This window comes from Lepisosteus platostomus, chromosome 1 (genome assembly GCF_059453375.1).
Source record: "Lepisosteus platostomus isolate fLepPlt1 chromosome 1, fLepPlt1.hap1, whole genome shotgun sequence".
In the NCBI taxonomy this organism is placed as follows: Eukaryota; Metazoa; Chordata; class Actinopteri; order Semionotiformes; family Lepisosteidae; genus Lepisosteus; species Lepisosteus platostomus.
Window position 1 is genome coordinate 7179368 of NC_142611.1, and position 23008 is coordinate 7202375.

At 36.7% G+C, this 23008-nt stretch overlaps 1 protein-coding gene across 6 annotated transcripts in view; it reads left to right on the forward strand.

Moving 5' to 3' along the window:
- Nucleotides 1-23008, forward strand: part of kdm4c (lysine (K)-specific demethylase 4C) — a 219702-nt gene that overhangs the window by 22803 nt on the left and 173891 nt on the right. For all 6 annotated transcript variants that reach the window (XM_088608770.1, XM_088609019.1, XM_088609003.1 and 3 more), the window contains 2 exons: nt 8888-8937; nt 20632-20735. In XM_088608770.1, the coding sequence (XP_088464896.1) occupies nt 8888-8937; nt 20632-20735 (154 nt within the window). The remainder of the gene's footprint in view (nt 1-8887; nt 8938-20631; nt 20736-23008) is intronic.

Genomic DNA, 23008 nt, shown 5'->3' on the forward strand with positions numbered 1-23008 from the left:
GTGTGGGTGCCTTGGTGCTGGTCTGGCATCCCATCCAGGGTGTACCCTGTCTTGCGCTCATCGCATGCCGGGCTGGGCTCCTGCTCCCCCGCGACTCTGAGCTGGAGGAAGCGGTGAGAAAATGGGTGGATGGGTTTGTGTCATATTGGCACTGTAGTGGTCAGTTCTGAGGCAATATTATGAAACGGGCCAATGAAACTTCAGTTCGTTCTGAAACAAATCGTGGATTGTTTGCTTCAAGGTTATTATTTTCGTTTCCAATGGTTTTTGCTTATGCCTTTTTTGTATAATCATAGTTCTCGCTGGAGGGTGAAGTCCCAGATATTAGAAACTGTATTAAAACATCCTGAATGCTCCCTGTACATGCATGTAATTAGTGCCCACTTCTGACAAGATTTATGAAAAACATTTTGTTTTTACTGGCTCATAGATGTTATTTTTTCAGCGTTGTGCCTGTCTGGGCTAAATTACACAATACAAATTAGCCAAACTTTAAATAAAGGCCAAATCTAAGTCCATATAAAAGTGTGTTTAATTTAGGTATTTTAATCTGTTTCATACAAAGTAGTGTCTTCTTACTTATTAACATTGATTGTGGGAATGCCTGAAGACATCAGAGCCTAAAGGCAGCTTCATGAGCTTCTTATTTCAGACAAAAATCCTGGTTCACAATATTTCCTAATGCTCATGCAATGGAAAACAAATATATTCCTTGGAATAATGCAGAACAATTAAAGGAAGATAAAAGTAAGACAGTAAACGGTGTTATCTATAAAATATTTTAAAATAAACCATCTGTAAACACATTAATAAAGGAGTGGTTTTGAAGTGTTTTCCATTGTGTAACTCCCACAATCTGCTAAGTGCCCAGCACTTTTAATTTAATTGTAACTGTTTGCATACATTTTGCTAGATTTGCCTGTCTTGAGCATTTGTTTAATATTAAGTTGAATGAAAGCAACAAGATGTGATGAACTGGGACCACTCTTTTGTGTTGGAGAAATGGAATTGGGCTTTTAAGATAACTGTGGGCTGCCCCACAGGCATTGATGTACCTCCTTAATCAATAGAGTTAAAATCTGTGATTTGAACAATCAGATACATGTGTCTTTTTCTCAGTTAAAACAAGTGTAGAATTACATTTACACTATTGGAAGAGCTACTATGCATATGGCCAATAATGTTAGCTTTTCTACAGGTGTTCTCCAGTTCCACTTTTGTCCTTATTGTTAACCATGCGAGGGAGTTAAGAAAGTCCATAAATTACACAGTACCGTGATTAAATGGTTCATCAAGTGGACCTTTCTTTGTCATGTATTTAGTTGGTTAATTAGCTGTGGGATTATACCATCTGTTGACAAATATTTATCAGCACAGTCTGGCTCTTATTCTTATTAGGGGATAGTTGTGTAACAGGTTTTCTTCCTGTCTTGAGTTCTTCTTTGCTTGCCATTTGGAGAGCCCGGTAGTTAAAAAGCAGCAGGTTTGATCAGTGATTTATTATTGTTTTTAACATTGGGCTTAAGCCTACTTTAGTTCCCAGAGCTCTGGTACCAGTATTTGTAACTTTAGTCTTAAGCCAGTTTGTGGGGCTTTGGTGCTTGGGCTTTTCCAGTTCATCAAGTTCACTATAACAAGAAAGCAGTTAAGAAGTTCTGATGTAGAAGGAAGGCAGCCAGATCTTGACACACTGTCAAAGATAAGCTCTGCATTCCCCCAGAAATCCCCCATATTAAATATCCAGCAGAGAAGGCATACATTTAGCAGGTTTTCAAGCTGCTGGGAGATAAACTAGCATTAAGCTGTTGATGCATTATTGTGATTCTAGGTGAGCTTAAACCATATTTAATACCAGTGCCTGGGAACAAAAGAAAGATTGAGGGCATTGCTTATTATTAGATGTCTGCTGAATTATCTGATTGGGAAGCAAAGTCACCATGAATCACTGTGACTTTTCCTGCGATAAGAGTAATTGGGTTAACAGGAGAAAAGGTGGCACCCTTGTAGCAGACTGCTTGAATTCTTTAACCTTTGTGCAGACATTAGCTTTAGACACACAATGATAGAATTTCATCAGTGTTACAGTAATTCGGATGTAGGTATTTTTGGTAGTTGCAATCACATTACCTATATATTTTTTGCTTTCTTATGTGGGATTGGCTTCTTTGCTTTCATCATGTACCCCTGAAAGAGAAGGATCTGAAAATCTTAAGGATCTTAAGGGGATAGCAGAGGTTCTTTCTTCCAGGAAACTAATTTCTTTGCTGGGTTTCTTGAAGCTAACCATCCAGAACTATCACAGAACTCATGCACAGGTTCAATATATTAGTGGCACGAAAAGAACTCCATCATCAGATAAGTGCTCCCTGGCTTTGCTAATATCCACATACAATCTGCTGTTGATTTTTCTTGTCTTTATTTTCTATAATAGCTGTGTTCTTACACAGCCTCGGACCATTTAGCTGATCATACATAATTAGTGCACTAGTCTCGCACAATTTGTATGCACAAATAGATTATTGATTCCAAAAGTGTTCTTTCTAGCTCTTCAGGCTTGTGTTGAAAGGCAGCCTCTATAAAAATTGCAGTGTGTTTCTTCCACTTCAGTGCACTTAGAACTGCTCATTTTTTTCCAGTAGAATGAAAAAATATTAAGGAGGCCAAAAGCATTTATTTTGTCGTGCTTTGTGAGAATCCAGCTGTGTGGTACATTGTAATAAAGCAATAATATGTTCCCCACTTTTTACCAACTGGTATTTACTCTATGTTCATACTCAGGGACAGATCATTTCAGATTGCTCAAAGAATAAGGAACTCTTGTTTATAAGCATTCATTTGTTCTGGTAGACTAAATGTTAACTCAAAACAAATAATTTGAATGAAACAAAATGTTCACTTGAATAAGATGACAATTCCTGTGTTTATATGTACAGTATATACATATTTCTCAAGTGTTTTAGTCATAGACATTCAATTCATACGAACCTTATAGTTCTGGTATCCCTCACAAGTCCCTGTTAGGACAATGATTTTGCACAAGACAAAAGTAAAACATACCTCTTCAGGTTCAAATTCAGTACCTATTCTTATATAAAGGCTACTCATACAGTATATCCATCCATTTTGTAACAGCTTCTTCCAATTCAGAGTTGCAGGGGAGACGGAGCCTATCCTGGCAAGCAGTGGGCACAGGGCAGGGTACACCCTGGATGGGACGCCAGTCCATCGCAGGGCAGACACAGACACATATACAGTATAGTGAGACACACACACTCAGACTAGGGCCAATGTTTCCATAATGCAGTTAACCTACCAGTGTGTTTTTGGACTGTGGGAAGAAAGCGAATGAAACCCAACCGAACATGGAGTCCCATACAGGGAAAACGTACAAACTCCATACAGACAGCACCCTAGGTCCGCAACTGAACCCAGGGCCCCAGTGTTGTGAGGCAGCAATGCAGACTACTGCACCATCGTGCTGCCCTGCTGCTCATACAGTATGTATTTAGTGGAATTCTGTAAATCGTTTAGAGTTTTCTAATATTTAGTCTGTTAATTAGTGTACCTTTTTGCTTTTTTTCTAACTTTCCGCACATCTGTATCCATTTAATGAAGCCTTCCCTCAGTCTGATTTCTTACCCATGTATTCATTGAACTTCTGCTCTCTAGCTGTAGTTTTTTACCCATCTGGCTGTCTTTTTGACTGGCAGCCTGGCTCCACCTCTCAAGCTGTGTCTGTTCATTAGTGTCCATAAGCCTCTGTGGGGTTACTGTCAAAGACACCCTCCCTCCTCCCTTGACAGCACGTCTCCAGGGAGCAGCCAGAAAAGACGTCCAGTTAGCTTTCTGACACCGGGATTGCCAAGTGTCAGATCAGAAAGGGCCTTTCTCCAGCTCCCATTTTCCTGGGAGTCTGACAAGAAATGGCAGCGAGATTAGGAAAAGGAAATTCTGAACTAGAGGAAAAAAAAATTAAATGTGATTTTTTTGATGTAATGATTTTTTCCTGTATTAGAAAAAGAAGTAAGAAATGAAGACTGGCAGCAAGTACTATTTTATGGCTTTTCTCTTGAAGTGTTTTTTTTTCTCAAAGCATGTACTAGTTGATTCTGGCTATAAGTGGCTAAGAGACGAGAGAATCAGTCTTCCTTCCAGCTCAGAGCTGTGTGTGTAGACCACACTGGGTTTTCAGTTTTATGGCAGACCCATTAAAAACATGCTTTGTAACACTAATTAGTAGATATAGGTGTAATTGATAGGCCACAGTTTTTACAAATGATTTCATGTGAATGCAAAGGTGGGCAATTTGCCTTTTGGTTGCTTACCATTAACCTAAGCCACTACAAATGACAGGTGTTATTTCCTGGTTTATAATTAATAAAAATCATTTAATACTAATTAAAAAAAAAACATTTAAAGTTGGAAAAAAAAAACTATTTTGTTCTTGGTCCACATTCATGACGGTAATAATGGCATCAGGCCAGTTGGTGTTAAGGTTATTTTTGGATTTGGTTTGATGAAAATGGAGTAGCACAAATTAGCAAGGAACAGTTGAATGCACCACAGGGCAAAAATGAAGGAATTCAAGTGCAGTGTCATCCGTAGTGTTGATTCCTGTCTTCTGTGATATCTATGTAATGCAGCTTTAAAGAGCTGATAATCTTCGAGAACAGCCCTGCTTTGCTGGGAATTGCAGTAAGCAAACACTTTCATTACTTTCTTTAAATTGAAAGTATCATTTATCAATTAAGTATCATTCAAACAATTTTTATTTGACTTTCCCAATTATTTTTTTTATTTTCAATCCCTCTCTCCCCCCACTAGAGGTCACTCTTGTAATGTGCATGCTTCTCAGTAAATCGCTAAGCGTTTAATTTTCTACCTGCTAACTATGTTTAAAATATAATTCAGTCTACATATATATACAGTAATGAGTTGGTTTAATCGATTAAGAGGGGAAAGCGGTATCCGTTATAGCCAAATTATTTTTTTCAGCCCCAAAACACCATTATATGAGAAATATAATACTATATATAATATGTGTATTACTGAATCTTTTGACTTATTTTCTTAATTATAATTAACACAGTCAATGAAAATTGTTCCTGTGCCTTTTTTAATCATAAATACACAAGCTCTCTATTTCACGAGTATAAAACTCACTCAAGCATACGAAACACAAACAACAACCATCATAAACATTTGACCAACCCCTACAGGGGGCCATAGATATTCCTGATAGAAATGTTATACCTTCAGTATGTAGTATTTGTTTTTACCTTCTTTTATTATCTGTGTGTTTCCCTGTTATTTCTGGGAAACTCGGGTATTTCTGAAGCTATAGACGAAACTTCCACTTATCAGATTTTGTCCAATAAAACCCAAAGTCCTTTAAAGCGAAGTCCATTAAACTGAGGGGTTTACTGTCATGCCATCAAATATTCTCACCCAAAAGTATTTAATTAAAAGATATAAGAGATCATTTAAATATCGGAAAATGCATTTTGGCAGCTGATTTGTGCCTGGATGAATTGACAGTGTGGCTATCACATAAGTGGCAGTGTGTTGAATACCATGTCTCAAAGTTTATTTGAATCAAATGATTCCTGCTGGCGACATTAAACCTTTGGATAGAGGAATATGGGTCAGGTGCCTTGATTTTCATTGGCAGGTCTGTGACATTTCACACAGTGAAACCATGTTGCTAGCAGGCCTCCATATAGCAGAAGGATTAGAAATAAAGGGAGGGGATCTGGAGAAAAACCCTAAAAAGTCTCAACGAAAGTTGCAAAAGTTGAAGAATGTACAGTATAATTTCCATTTGAAGTGTTTAATCCCTTGCAAGCTAAAATCATGCCTCTTCTCAATACACATTCTTTGCGTGTTTTAAAGGTCATATAGTCTCAACATATTGACCTTACAGTTTAGAACAGCCTGGAGATTTTACAACATGGAGATTCTGTATTCCTAAATCAAACGCCTGGCTTTCCTTCTGGGCATTAGCCTAAGTTAAGAAAGCCTACAAGGAAAAAAAAACTTTTTTTCTCTTTTTGAGATTAGTTAGTTCTTGCCTGTACTTTATTTCTGTATCTGAATGCAGCATGTATTATAGCTTGTTGCACAGGTGCCTGTTATTTTGGTATTTCAGTACATTGTTTGCACCAAATGCTTATATTGGATTTCATCACAATTATTGGCATTGTTACTGCCCATCAGAAGAGAATTTGCATCCTTATTAGAAAGCTTCAGAATTAAAAACACAGCTGTATCCCAGTAAATGTAATATTTAATAACAACCAGAATTGTATTTCTGTTAGTTCAGAGTGACGCAGGGGACAAAATGTGCTGTTTCGTGGCACGGTTTTCCTCGGTATATAGTATGTTTGCAAAAATAAAACCTGATTTTGCTTGCTGCCTTCATGAACGTGCCTTGGTTCAGCACCTCAAATATACTTCGCCCCCTGTAATAATGAATGAGGTTTTAATGTGCTCGCCAGGATGCAATTTAGATTGGTCTAATCTCAGGCATGTTTTGTTACTGTAACCTCCAGTTAGGAAATGTTAAGATCTGGTCTAAGTGATTCACATAAAAGATTCTGAAGAAAATGTTATTAGCACTGAGTGCTTTAAAAATTGCCATAGACATTGGGGAAAACATGATGGAATTTACATGAAAATGAAAGATATTTCAATTTAATACTCTCTTTTCCAGATTGTTTAATGAATTTAATTTCAGTCCTGAAGGACTGTCAGACGTCTGCTACTATACTTCAAATTTTTCATGGAATGAAATTAGCCTTTTTTACACTTCACAACAGAAATACAAAGAATAGTCATTTTATTTTACTACCTGTATATATATATTGAAATTACAGATAAATTGCAGTGCTTTTCTAATTTAAAGTTAAAGCAAAACAAATGGAACAAATCACTTTTTTAAATTAATATTTGAATTACAGTTCTTGAAAAATCTTTTACTAAAGGCAGAGTGTCTCTCATGTTTGTCATTTCACAACCTCAAGTTTTAGTGTTGAACCAAATTTTTAGACCAAATGAAAGTATCCAGGACACAATTTCCAGGCCTCATTTAGGACATTGTGTGCAATGTTGGTCTTCGAGTTAAAGAAAATGCAGTCCAGAAAAGAGCAAGCAGATACGTGCCGATGCTTAAGGGAATGTCCTGTTCTGACAAGCTAAAGGAATTGGATCTTTTTTGTCTTGAACAGTGTAGAATGCTGAGGGATTTGATACAAGCATTCTTAAGGCCACTGGCAAGTTCAACCCACCAGAATTCTTCACAAAGAACAGTGAGGCACGTAGCAGAGGGCACAGTGGAAACCAGGGGGGAGTGCTTTTGCAATGTAGAACAGGAGGCTTTTCTTTACCCAGAGGGCTGTGGGAGTGTGGAACAAGTTGCCATGCTATTGAAGACGATGCCCTTTCTTTCAAGAAACAGTTTGGATGAAATAGCTATTAACTACAAAAAGAGGGTAGATGAATGAATGGCTTTAACTGCTCGGAACTGTTCTTATGTTCTCAAAATAAAAAAGCAGATACAGTATGTATACAAATGAATAGGGAAGCAAATGGTATAAAACAAAATGTTACTTATCTACCATAGTTGAAATAGTTCTTTTGTAGTTTGTGGCTTATGGATATGGATGTTTGGCATGAAAGTGAATAATAATAAACAGCAACTCATCATTTTATTAACAAAACAATCCTTCAGGTACAGTAACTTCAGATAACCTGAGTCTTTAAGCTTAACGATTTGGTTGTAGTTTTGAATCCTAGACTGTTGTATCTACTCAGAGGGTGATGCTTGTGTTTGGCTATGTGGGTTTAAGTGTGATATACTGTAGGATGTCAACTTGCATGGGATGAGGCAATGGCTAATTGAGTGCTGCTTTTCAAGTTACAAAACAGTGTCTCAAAACATTTCATCCTTTAAAGGCGTGAAATGAGTTTCTGTCAAGAGCTCTGTATGGAAATTTGAAAGTGCTTCATTTGGTGATGCTTCAGACACCAGGTGGTGATGGAGGTGTACACGTTTACACACACCTGTCTCGAAGGTTTGAGAGTGTTAATGTCCTTTTGGCAAAGAATTGTTTCATTTCTGGAACTTTTTTTTTAATGGGGTTTCCTAAGACGCCATTAAAAGAAACACCAAGTCAGTTATTACATTTACTGTCAAAATGCAGACCCTCATGGGCTTAGAAACACTCTTCTAGTATCCCCCTGGAATCCTCCATGTTCGACCTTTACCAGTCAGAACAGGCTTCACATGGAATACAAGCTTGTGGTAAATAATGGAGAAACAGCATTGCCTTTTTTCGACTTAAGCAGAGGTATTTGAGAAAAGCTCAGAGGTCTTTCGAACTAAACGCTTTGACAGCAGGGAATTACAGCTGCAGTGGCTTTCTTCCTCCAGGCTGCTAACATAGTTTGTTTTAAAAGGAAAGAAAGCAAAAAAAAAAAAAAAAAAGAGGGTGCAGGTGAACGCTTTGGCCCGTACGTGATTACCTGGCCATGTTATAGAAATGGGAAGAGTCGTACACGTGTGAGAGTGGCTCTCAGAATCCCCTGCTGTGCTTGCCGTGCCTGACTGCTCGTGTTGCCTTCGCTGTGTGTGTGGACAAACATCATCATTCTTGCTTTGCCTCTCTCCAGCCTGACACAGCGTGTGGTTGGTACACCGAGCAGGAACTCCTCTCTCTGCACATTCAGTGTAAAGTGCATCTGGAACTGAAAAATGGAACCTCTAAACTTAAGAATTACGTTTTATTAACAACTCTCTTATTCTGTGTAATTGTTTAGGAGCTTAGTGCATTTCTAAATGCAGTGTGTTAAGGTCTTGTTTTCAGTTTGTGTTCTTTTATTGTCTCAGGTATGCAGTTCCCCCAGAGCATGGAAAGAGATTGGAGCGTCTTGCTGCAGGTAATACTTTGGTTTCTCCAGTGTGATTTCTGTAATCCTTTCACATGTGAGCTACTTCTACAGTGGCAACCCAAAAGCACAAAAATTGTGTTAATATGATTGCCCTCATACCATGATTTCTTATTTTTGTGCCTTAATTTGCCATGCTTAATAAGCAGGCTTTGACTAATGGGATTAACTGTCTGGTTCCAGATGCTGGTGAAAGAACTTTTAACTTCTAGAAACGTAAGAACAAGTAATTTTCCATGAGAGGAAATTATAGCTCATCTTGTTTTTAGAAGATAATTTGAGGATGTCTCTTTTGAGACCAGTAAATTGGAAGAAAACTGAGATATCGGTAAGAGGTTAATGTTCAAAATAACACTCAATAACTGGGAGGTGTGATTAACTGATTACTACAGGTAGCTGTGTTAGAGTTACTAGAATGCTTACATCCTGTATCAAATGTCCACCTCTTTCATTTTTCCTGTTTCTTTGGAATTCTGTATATACACTAAAGTATCTGTCATCCATCACTCTTTGTCCATGTTTCCATGATTAAAATTACATCGTAATCCCCTGCTAATGCAAAAATGTACATTTTGTTCATCCTAAAAAAGGACTTCCAGAAAACCACTCAGAGTAAGACATTCTTGAATTTTCGCAGAGTTGCTGGGTCTAATGAAGAACAGGCTCAGCTCTAGAACCATTCTTATAATCCTCTCTATCTACAAATAATTACTGTCTCAGGCACAAACGCTGCTAAAAGTATGCATTTTCTTTTTCAAATACTGCCCTTTGCTAGTGTCGCTAGGCTCAAGGCACTTAATGTATTTTACACCTAATGTTTGTACTTTTTTTGAGTGCAAATTCAATCAAATCTGCTGACTGCAATAATGTATGGAAGTGATTTGGCTGTGATTCCTTCTTCTGCTGAAAAGCAGGAAGATTAACTGCAGCATTTTGATGCAATGATGGCATTTAATGGCTTAAAGAAAATGGGAGGCATTATAGTTAATAACAAACTTCTAGGTTATAAGAAGAAAAGATGAGAATTATGTACAGCTTTTTAAAAAGAGACAATATTTAGCAATGTAATTTACCAGGTACAATATTCATCTTGGGGAACGATTACATTTTGTTTATTAATGTTGCTGTGTTTCTGCATTTAGTTTCCAAGCTGTTCTTTAATCATAACAATTTGTGCTGCCACTGTGTTTTAAATATTGTAGTCTTGTTGTTTTGCTTTTTTAAATTAGATCATTTAGATCAATGGTAATGTTTTATCTTCAAAATGTTGTTTTTGTGGTAATTTTTTAGGAATAAATGTCACCATTTTTCTCTTAACTGTGAGAAAAAATATTCTGTAATTCAGAATACTTACTAATGGAAAGGTCTTTGTCACATTTATGACATGAGAGAATTTTGTGGTCTCACCAAAATATGAGTAACATTGAAAATAGAAGAATGTTCTAGTTTATTTTGTAAAGGAGAATTTACTTCATCAATACCTTTCACTATTGATTGAATTCAAGCTGGGACAGATTTAAATGTATTCTCGATGAATAGCTGTGGGCTGTATCTTCCTGATGAGGTAATTTTAGAGATATGAAATCCTGAGTGTTTTTTATTGCTGTATATAATCCCCATCCTGTCAAACACAGAGGACCCAGTTTAGATTAATGGAAAATCTGATTCAGTCAGCAGGGAGAGATCGGGGCTGTTTGTCTGGAAGCCTGTTACAGACCATTTACTGTATCTTCTCTTCTGAAATCACTTGTAACAGCACTGACCCAATAACAAGACATCTCTTAACACTTTACTACCTAAAGAATGATTCTCTGCTTGAAAGGTGAATTTCAAGTCACCAGGCCAAGAGGGAGGACAACAGGGCCTTTCTTTGTTAAAAGCCCTTTTTGCTAAAGTATACAAAATAAAGTATAAGCATACAAATAAGAGCATTGAAATCTGGTCTTTCGAATAATGATAAAGAATGAGACATGGTTTGAGATTACAAGGGAGTGAGGTAGGGCATTTGAGAATGGATATTGTGAATAAAAGTAGATTTACACATATTTCTGAATGCAAGTCTCTTTTTCAGCAATTGCTGTTACCAAACACTGGTGTTTTCAAAGAATGAAAATACATCTACATAAAATGATTACTGATAATGAGAACATGTCCTCTGACAACTTTACAGGCTATTTCTTTGCTGTGTGAGGGTTGTGTTCGCCTTCTCTTAGGTGATCAAGCAGTACAACACAAAGGCACAAAGCATAAGAGGGATATTCTTTGAATTCCCTTATATAAGCACTTAGACTGTTCCATATGTGCCTTTTCTGAACTAAAAGGACAAACAATAAGGGAGCTATAATTAGTGAAAAGTCAATGCAGTTTGTCATAAAAACATCTCCCTTGCAGATTGAAGAGGCAAGGAGAGCAATATGTCTTGAATTTAAAAATCAAATGGAATACCTATACATGGACTATATGTAGATATAGCAGTATTGTATTGTCTAGAAAGGTGAAACTCAATTGGGAATAGCTTGTTGTAATAGCAATATATATACTGTACATACAATTCTGACACAAATGAATGTTGGCCCTAGCTCTTATTTTTTTCAGAGATAAATCCAGGCACACATTGTGTGTATATAGTTATATGAGATAGATAGATGACATAGTCATTTAAAAGATACGGGAGAATGGAGTGACTGTGTTGCTTCAGTGAAAGCTACACAGTTTCGATGTGTAGTCAGTCACGTCTTCCTTATCTCCTTGAGTACACTGGCAAGGTTCTCCAGACTGCTTCTCCGTGTTTCCTGCTGTCCCCAGGAATTGAGCACTGATATTCTGCAGAACGTGGAGCAGACTAATAGTGCCTGTGATGACACTGAAAGCATGAGGCGGAGCTCTGATGTTGACTTTGCCATCATCTTTCATAATGCAGGGGGGCCTACAGATCTTCCTCTTCAAGTTCCTCATCCCACGAGGATGGCAGTTAAGATGGGAGAATTGCCAAAACAAAACATCCAAAAACAAAAACATCTATATACATTCTCTTTGCCCACAGCCGGACGAATGAATTAGAGGGCAGATTCTATAAACATGTCAGAGTTAGAATGATACCTGCCTCTCATTCAAAAGCACGTGGCTGAGGGTAACTTTCAACAGATGCTGTAAGCAGCACTCTACAAATGACATCATTAGCCCTGACATTCCTTGTACTCCAGAGGACTTAAAAACTGAGCACGATAGAAAGAGTGATTGAAGGGGATGTCCGGTGCATGATTGACTGAATATTGTGATGAAAGCACTTTCAGCGGCTGACATTATGTTCTGTCTGAGCATTCCCTGTCTACTGAAGATCTTTGCCACACTTCCAGGTGCAGTAGCTAAAAGAGTTCAGCTGTTTGTGCAGACTTTGGTCAAATCTGTCAACTTGGCACTGTTTCCAGGTGGAGGATGTCTTAAAAAAGCTAGCAAAGAAGAATTACCACCTTGCGATTACTGTTATTACTGACCTGTAGTATTATATTTATTATCATTATTGTTACCTTGTTATGCAGTTATGCACATCTGTAAGTTGAAGTAAGAGTTTGGTAAAGACTAGGGCCCACAAACTGACCTGCTGGTTGCACCCTTGACACTCACATTGTATTGGATAACTCATTTCAAAATCTAGATTGGGCTGTACAGCATTATGAAAAGTCAGAATACAGTACTGTATGTCATGGTTGAAGTTCACTTCTGATGTGCGGGAAAGGTCTGCTTTGAACATGCCATACAGTGTATGAACGTGCATGGGTTGGGGGTGGCAAAACATTCCAAAACCACAAAAAAGAGCAGTCACAGTGGAACCAGACAGGTTTTGCTGAAATTTAACATCATTGCTCTTTTAGCTGACCTTTACACCATTCCACAGTAAGGTGTTCACGTGAGTGGCTCATAGAAGTTCCCAAGCATGCAGTATGAAACACCTTTTTCCTTCTTTAGTCAAAGTTGGACTCAACCTTCATTTCTCCAATCAACGGTCTGTTTTTATGCTTCCCCTGACTCAGGAGGCACTAGCTGTCACTGTTCCATTGCCATTAAGAACTGTCTGTTTTGGACAGATAAGAGATTTAGCAGTGAATGGTGTTTTAGTCTGTACATCTTGAGCTCACCAAGGCTTCTTAAACTGTGCGGGATTCTGTGAGGTTTGGTATTAAGGCAGTGCACATTTCTCTTCCAGTTTGCCCTGTAGTAAGGTACAGAAACGAAACTCCGTCTCAAAGAACAACGTTTCCCAGCATTGTAATCCAACTGGTGCTGCAGTTGGGTGCATAACAAGAACAGCAAAAAAAACCTCTGGATGGTTGAGCAGGAAGAATGTGCTCCTAACCTTCATGGGCGTCTCAATGAGTATGAAAGAAAGAGCATGGTGACTAACAGACTTTTAAACAACCGTGAATTTTTTTTTTCTAAGGGGGAATGCTTAAGGGATTTTTTAGAACATGCTCGCTTAGAGGGATGCTGGGATGTGTGTTCTGGGGGGTTTGAAACCCCTGAGGTCTCTCATGAAACTGATTTTATTATTTGACTGGGCCTGATAGCTCAGTAGAGTAGGAGTCCTATGAAGGAAAAGGACAGTCTATGTGACTAAAAGAATTAAACACAGCGGTTCAGTTGAAAGAAAGCAAATTTTTGTTTTCCAGTTGGCGGTCTGGCTGAAGAATACATTTCCACTGTGGTTCAGATATATGTTAGGTTTATTTTACGTCAGAGCAGTTTCATTTCTCATAACCAAATGGCTGTGGCTGAGCTTTTCTAGGCAGAAAATGCTGTTTTTTTTCATGTTTAATTACAGAGGGCACACAACAGTGTTAATCTCGTAACACTGAAATGAAATAATGAAAAATAATGATGAAAAAATTCAATTTAATCATAAAACGCCAAACTGATTAAGGAACTACAGAGAGAATGTTTGTCACTTCTTAGTTTTGTGATAGACAGTAATGTACTACACTGTGATCTATGAATAAACACAGAAGGAAAAGTGCCATCCAGTTTTTTCAAAAATTTACAGTAGTACTCTGTTGTAGAAGATTAGATGGGGAGACATGGAGGATATTGGTTGAATTTGGCCAGTGGAGTGACACAGGCTCAAACCGACAACAGCTGAATCAATGGGCTCAGTCTGTGAGCGAACATCGGCCTTTGATAGCTGAGTCACTTGGGAGAACAGTTTAGTGTGTTGTGAACTTGTAATACAGATACTTGCAGAGGTTATAGAACTGAAAGCGAATCTGAAGTGTTACTTAGCTTGTTTAATCAGTCGGACAAATAAAATCTAACTGGTCCTGTTTTAATGCTGTTTCTCAGGCCCTTATGTCACACAGCAGGAACCACACACCTTTACTTATGATGCTACAGAATGCCAATGAGCCTGACCAGTAATTCCCCAGAGTAATTCCTGAAAGTCATTACAGTACTCAGAGATATGCATTTCCATGAGGGGTATGAGTATGAGACTCATTTCTCTCTTATTTCATTAAATATATTGGATCTGAGTATTTCTTCTTCTTTCTTCTTCCCCTTGCATCTTTTGCAATATGTGTCATATTATAGAAAAGCTGTATCCCCTGAGGTTTTAAATATTAAGGATTGCATGTGTTATTTGTTTCTCTCATTAGAAAAAAGGTTTCCTTTCTAGTTGCCTGTAATCTCTGATCTTCACCCTATTCCACATTTTAGCTGTTTAAATTTCAAGTAGTAGTAGTAGTAGTAGTAGTAGCAGTAGCAGTAGTAATAATAATTCAGGTTCAATGTAATGGATCTATAGTACATTACAGTATATAAGTTAAATATAGAAGAAATCCATAATAAATACATACGGTACCTGCTTGAGGTTTTTCCTGTTCTCAGTATTGTTTGTCCACTCCAATACACTAATAACCTTGGAACATTCCTGAAGTGGACTTTAGCTGGCAAGATGCACATGCAGTAAAATTCAGTTCTCTGTACCTAGTGGTGATTACAGTTATCAAATAACAGCATTGTTATCATTTTGTGTAAGTGATAGCAAACTCTTAGAATTATGAAAGGCATCACACAAATTGTATACATTCAGCTTTTCACTTAAAATCAACTGCTATTCTTTGTCACAAAGACTAATAATAAAAACAATGTTTTGCATGTTGTTTCTTTATAAGTGTGTATTACCTTTCAAATGAGTCAAATTGGATTTTTAAAACATATGACCTGTGATTGCAGGGTGTCCAGGCCAGGCGATAGCTGAGACATGAAAATATTCTGAAAAGTCAGGCTATTCTCCATTATCTTGTCCCTCCATTATAATTATCATTCTTGCTCTTTATGCTCGACTGCTTTCATCTTCTGTTTCCATTGTAATCTTGATTGACTGTGGCACATACAAATATTGCATCTGAAAGACATCAGACGTGGATCTAATAACTGCCGCTGTTTAATATCCTTTCTCGGCTGCTGGCTCATCTCTGCCATTTTGTCGTTCAGTTTTGTGTAGGAGCAGCTGAAGTGCAAATCTCAGGCAAAGTGATTAGTCTGAGCTCCGAACTTGTTTTGTGGCTAGCTGGATGTCTGTAACATAGGACAATTCCTTGAAAAAGCCCAAAGTGAAATGCTTTATTAGCATGGGAGGGATCAGTGGTGGCAGAAAGAAGGATTGGTTATTAAGAGAGACACTTCGTGGGGCGTACAACATCGTCTTTCTTGATAGCGTATAGTTTTGAGAGATGTGATTTACTTTAAAGACGAAAGATACTTTGAACTGCATGCAGATGTGCTTGTTCAGATGATCTGAATGAGCCATCTCATGCATGTTTCACATTAGACTGCGTTGTTTATATCTATGATTAGGAATAAAGGCTTATTCCATGCTGTAAAGAGAAGAAAAGAAACGTTTGAACCCATATATGCTGATGCAGCTACCTATTCAACTATCTGTGGTTAGGCCTAGTTTGCACTGGGTGCTCTTCTGTGACATATTTTCTTTAATTATTTATTATCTTTTATTGTCGTGTAACATTTCAAGATGATGTTTTTAACAGAGCAGGGGACGTCCGTACGTCTTTACTTTTATTAAGTATAATATATTATTATACTTATTATTAAGTATAGTGTGCATGGAATCCCCTGACTTAAAAAGATATCATGCCCATCAGAATGATCATATCCTGCAACTTTAGATTTGTGTAAGCACGTGGTATAATATATGCAATATAAAAGTTTATTCTTTAACTTTCATTTAAACCAGTGCAGATTTCTCCTAATTAAACAAAAAGTGCAGATTAACAACTGTCTTTTAAGGGAGAAAGGAAGGAAGAGAAATGGAGGAATACAACCCCTTGTCATCCACTCCTGTCTGTGTACTTCCAAGAGTTTAAGAGTATTGAAACTAGTCATACGCGAAGGTCGCATGACAAAGCAGGACGTATAAAGAGAGACAGTAATTGGTAGAAAACCGCTCAAGATGAAAAGCTGCCACTAGGGTAGCGTCATAAAGAAGTGTAGTATAAAGAATGGCAATTGCACCATCAAAACTGTTTTGGTGTTTATATGCACAGTAAAATGTCTTAACATAGTTACCTCAAATTCTCAAGGGGGTATACAGTATCATCATAAACCCATCCTGCCGCACTGCTGAAAAGTTTTGTACCTTCCAATGTAATATGATTTTCTTTATTTTTATGATTGTTTTTTTAAATGTTTAGTATGTGAAATTGTCTTTGATTTCACGAACGTGTTTTCAGTGACATTTTCACGTGAACCTGCTGTCATTGTGGTTCAAAACAGAGTGATAACTCGCCTCTCTCTGGTGTTCATCTCTGAATCTTGGTTTTTGAGCCTTGCGTTCCCATTTTTAATTAATGGTAGGGCTCGATATATAACCTGCCACCTGCTTAGAAAAAACAGATGAAAAGTATCAATGGATGTGCTTTTACGAGTGCAACTTAATGACTGCTGTCATTATGAAAGTCAATATCTAGTACTGAAATAGCTATGATTACGTTCTCTCAATCTGCTTTGTATTTTCACTAAAAGGCAGTTTATTTATAGAGCACCTCTACTGCAGGATGCTCTAGTCTTGGCTTAATATTCTTAATTCAGTATTAAGATTAACTTCTGTATAAGAAAGTCTTTTTCTTAACTAAATAACTGAAATGATATCTAAAGTATCTGGAGTATCAAAACACAACCATTCATTAACCATCTATAATTTTGTATTATAAACTATACTTGTACACCAGAGGGAAGCAGACCCCGATACTAAAATGTAATGGATAGTGCCTTCTCTTTTACCATTGTAGGGAAACATTGTAATTTATAGATTATGCTTTTCCTTATTGTATAATACAAGTCTGTTTGATTTAGTATTTACTTTTCTCGGGGTGATTTGGTCATTTCCAGACTGTGGCCATGATTAGTTTTTCCATGAGAAATGGTCCCAGCCTTACCCTTTGAGACCCAGGCTGTTTGCATTTCACTTAGTGTTGATTCAAAGTCATCATCAAAGGCAGGACTCCTGCTGATGTGGTAATTTTGCTGTACTAATTGTGAACATAAATTAGTGTGGAGTGCTGACACTTCTTTGTTTTGTTATCATATGGTCATTGCACCAGTGCTCCCAGAAAGTCCTGCCATGGGTTACTTCTGATATGGTGTGAAATACTGTTATTCAGCACATAACCTTCCTCCAGTGCTTTTCAATTATTTCTCGCTATGACTATTTAGAACTGCGGCGCACTCTTCAGCTGCAAATCTGTATCCAAAAAAAGAAAGAGAAAAGAATGGAATCTTCCTTCTTCATTGATTTCAATTTAAATATTAATTAATGGAATACAAAGAGAAAAGAAGCGTGGACTTACAATCTCTTGGTTCTCTAGGGTATGTTTCCAGGCAGGTTCAGTACAGTAGTAAATCGAATCGGGAAGACGATAGGAATAATACTTTCATCCCTCTCAACACCAGACTGAGCACGAACAAAAAACAAGCTGTTCTGTAACCTTGTAATGTACACATTCAAATAGAGGAGAAGGCTAAATACCTTCCGTGCACTACAGTGGTTTATCAGTTGTGGAGAGACTGTTGGTAATAACGCATTTACTCAAGGCTACTAAAAGTTTAAACATGAGCAAAACAAGGCACTGCTGTGCATTACAGGTCCAAACATAAGGCTGTTTTATATACAGTATTGTGTAACATCATAATTTTATTAGAATTTGTATTGTGGAAAATCTTTGTAGGATGAAATGGCTTCAAAATACTTTTACTCCAAAGTATTTATGCAGGCTTTGTAGTATTGTTAGTATTGTTAAGAAACCAGAAAAACCTTCTGGGATGCAGACAGTTGAGATTCTGTATTTTGTTTCTTTGGTTTTTGAGTTTTATTTTTGTTATGTTTGATTGAATTTCAGTTTGTTTTAAAAGTACCCCTTTATTGTGGTTTTGGGGTGTTCAGTCATCTATAAGATGTTTCAATTTTAATATCTTGAATTTACCGTGAATGAAATGAAAAACATTTTATTGCTCAATTACATTGCTGCTCATTTTTTATGTACGGTACATAGAAAAATATGTTAGAAAAAGCGCCGCCTGTGATGAAAACTTCAAATTTGCTTCCTAGTTTCAAACAGTACAGAAAGTTTGAAACTAGGAAGCAAATTTGAAGTACTGTCTATTTGCTTGCAGTTATTAATGTTAGCTCATAGCTTCAATAATTAATACAGCAGCATTAATCAAATTTCTAATTATGCTAGTTAAAAGAGAAGATATGTGGAACAGATAGACATCTTATAGCCTCTAGAACCCATGCAGTGAATGTTAATAACGAATAAGAAGTTCAGCAGATCTGGTGAGGCTTACACAGAGATAACCATAAACTTGAGGGAAATACAGAGAGACTTTTATTACATTTTATGGAGAACCCCATCTCTTTTGAGAACCTTGAAGGAACATTCTGACTCATCCTACTGAAGATCAGCAGTTTAGAAAGAAAACTATTGGCCAAAAATGAGCACTGTCTCAAGCGGCTTCATCCGTGACAATTTAAGAGATGTTTACAGTTTCAGAGAAATTTGTGAGCTTTGATGAGAGCTATGCATACATGAAGCTTCAATCTTTAAATATACAAACGTTTTTTTCTGTTAAATCTATCACTGCCTCTTACCGCAAAACAGCTTCAGCGACTTGCTTATGAAGGTTGACTCTGGAAAAGAGAAAGGTACAAATTGAGCATAATATGTACAGTATTTTCTCAATACCCACTGCAAACCACATCATCAGTAATGCAGAAAGTTATAAAACAGGGTTTTCCAGGGAATGTGTATGGAACAAATGATTCACATCCATGCATGTGTTTTCAATAACCACTTAGATCAGGGGTGTCAAACTCATTTGCTATGGTGGGCCAGATTTGAATTAAATGTACTTCAAGTGGGTCCTGTACAGTATACTATAAATAATCAATCAGCACAACCATTACATAGTATTATTTATAGTGTTTTGCATTTTTAAGTTTTAATTTTCCATCTAAATATATATCCCTTTAAAATGCAATAAACAGAGATTGTATTTGTTGCATATTCATTGATTACCTTCAGAGTAAAGGCTGTGTTTTTCTGCATGTTTACCTGTTTACATATTAAAATATCAGTTTACAAGTACCCTTGTAAATCTTATTGCAAATCTCTGTTGTGTTGCAAAAGAATATTTCAGGAAATGTTATTCACTGGGGAAAACAACTAACTAAATGAGCAGCAGCCTCTTGTTATGTGATCTCTTGATTTACATTTTTTTTGCCCAATGAAACATTTATTTTAATACCTTTTTTCACTGTACAAAGTCATTTTCACTATAACAAAGTCCCTAATTTGCAATCTCCTTTACTTTGTGATTTATCATTGAGAATTCTCCTTATTTTTCAACAACATGTTGGCAGAACAGTGATTCAGGGCGTCTTAAGCATAGCAAATAAGGGAAGCATCCCCTCTGGTTAAAAAACCTGAAGTAAAAGAAAGGATAAAAAAAGCCAAGCAATCGCAAAACATTTTTGCCTGTAAATTTAACTTTGCTTTGTATTGTGATTGCACATACATATGTAAAATTGTACTTACTTTGTCTTCACTGTAGTAAGTGAAATGGACATATTGTATTACCTTCAGTAGCATAAGCATGTAATAGTGTTCTTATTGTGAAAGTTCAGTACTTAGGAGTTAACAATGAGCAATACTGAGTGATTTACAATAGATCTAGATCATGCCATTGAATGCTAATCTTTATACTGTATGTAAATAATTCACAAAATTCATAAAAACAATTATTTATCTGCATCGCTGTAGACTTGTCTGTAGACCTCTTACATTCTAGCAGTTTAAGGTTTGGCGTAATAAGCCATCACCCAAGTCCATCCACACACAATTCTTTGAATAACCTATTATACAAGTTACTTTTTTAGACTTTTCAAACATTGTTTTATATAAGGTAATGCTAGTTTATGTAATGCTATCTTATTCTTCTCAAGCAGCTGCAAGAATAATTATAAAGAATAGAGTCAAAGTTTGTCATTTAAAACAGTTTAAAGATGCTTGCAGCTATTTTTTCTGCAACTGCTCTGTGAGGAAGCAAACACAAATGCAGGAAAAAAAGAACAACACTGTAACATTAATAAAATAAACATAATTTTTCTCCCTCCAGGTTTCTTCCCAAACAGCTTCAAAAGCTGTGATGCCTTTCTTCGTCACAAGATGACTCTGATTTCTCCCTCGATATTGAAGAAATATGGGATCCCTTTTGACAAGGTATTGTGTTTTTTTTCAAGGTAGTGAAAGTTTCCAAAAACGTTAGATAATTCCAAGTCCACAGCCAGACCAGATTGCTGTAGCTCCATTTCAGTAGGACGTGGATGTGAATTGTACACCTGTTAAGGTACCTGTATTGTCAAACTGAGTGTAACCAGACGGAAGATGAATGTGTTTCCCACAGTTAACCTTTGAGACCTTCATCTCTACATGACTTTTTATTTTAAAGCAGGTGTCTTTAACCCTCTCCATCAAAAAAAAAAAAAGCCACATTTGGCAAGTCTGTTGCAGGCTGCCTTCCACATTGCAGACGTGTGGTAATTAAGTTCATCAGTCAGGCAAGAATATAATCAGGCAGGCGGCCAGTCTACCTGTCCTTCACTTGTACCTTTCAGTCAGCCTCTCTCTCTCTCTTTCCCGTGCGCACACGCGGGCGTTAAGCTACACACTTTTTGTAGGGTGTTGTGTCACGGGGAGAAGAGCCCAGGCTGATTTACAGGGAGCTTTCCAATCAAGAAATTGCCAGCCATCCCTGCCACATACAGCTGGAAGATTACCTGGCTGAATCTGCCTCTGGGATATAATTAGGTTCTGCCCCTCACGTGAGATTGGGATGATGAAATTTCCTGGCATCGATCAAAGGCGACATTACACTGTAGCTCTAAAATTAACTAATTGCCACCGGGTTTGTATTAATACTGCAGTAGATCTATTTTCAGCTGTATGGGAACTGTTCAGTAACTACCTGTTTATTTTAATACATTTAATCATTAAGTAAGAGTTGATGGTTAAAGCTCTAAATGAGCTCTAAATGTCATAGATCAATATGTCTTCTGTTTCTTTTATAGTGAAAAAAAAACTGAAGTAGTTGGGAAAAAGGCAAGTAAGGGATTCGGAATGGTGTGACTGGGTTTGTTCTGGACTTTGAAATCTATGTCCAAATGTAGTCTTCTGTGTATCCACATACTGTATATAAAATGTGCATTTTACAAGTATGAATTTAAACCTCCTGAGATTCTATAAAATTGGAAAGGCCACCTCTCATTTTTAAGGTACAGTGACAGATTTATTACTACAAATGGCCTTGCAAGTTACAAGAAGGAATAAAAAGAGCTGGTTTGTTTAGCTGAAAGATGTACTTTCATTTCTGAGTTCGCCAGGAGGCAAAGTTGTCAAATAGTTTTACCTTAGTAAGCAAGCTATTTCAGATAGATTTACCATCATGCAGTAATGTTACAACCTCACTTTTCCCCATCCTTTCAGAGAAAAGTACTTCACTTTGTGGTGGTGTTAATAACACTTAAGAAATATGGATTAGCTGTACTGTGAATGAAAATTTGTCTTATTGAGCATAGTCTTCAGAAGCATTAAGAACAAACTATTGAATACGAAATTATAAGGAAAATATACAAGTTTATTTTTTATTTTTTTTATAAAACCTTAATGAATAAAACCATATCTAATTTAAAGCAAAAAATGAAGTTTTAGATATTATACTTGAAGCATTTCCCTACAGAAATTTGAGTGGTTCAATTTAATTTTATATGAAATAGTGACCTGTTTGAACAAAGGATATTTTAATGTTTGTGTGAAATGGTATTGTGTTTTTGAATATCTCACTACAAGACTATTAGTGGTCGAAGGATTGTTTTTCTATACACTTTTTGTAAATTTACCAGTGAAGGAAAAAGTTAACTGAACTGCATCACCTGTTGTTCTTTAATTTGTCTTATACACATTTATGGTGCTTTTCTTTGGTTTTAGTTGATTATATTCTTTGATTCAGTTATAACAAAATCCCTGAAACTTATGATTGTTAGTGATTGCAATGACTGTGAACAGTATGAAGTCTGAGGAGCAAAGGTGGGTTATAAAATAATGTTATATTATAATGTTGACTTAATCATTGTCACTTCAAAAGAAATGAATTATTAGCAAAGTAATTCAGTCTGTTTTTTGAAAATTAGTGAGATGGGATGCCTGATGCTTGAGATAGTGAGATAATACCTGTGATCTGTGTGCTTGTTAAGGCAATCTCATTATTTTAATACTTAAGAATATATTATTGAGGTTTTCTTTTCCATATAGAAGGTTCATATTCACCTACCTACATAGTGAACCTTATCAGAGAATCAGGAAATGTGAGCACTTAAATGTTGTACATCTGAAAAAAATACTCACTCTGGACATGTGTAATGTCTCTAAAAATCACCGGTTTATCTCAGCTCTGAGATACAGTAGATGATCATATAGTTCCTCCTTTGTGCTAAAAC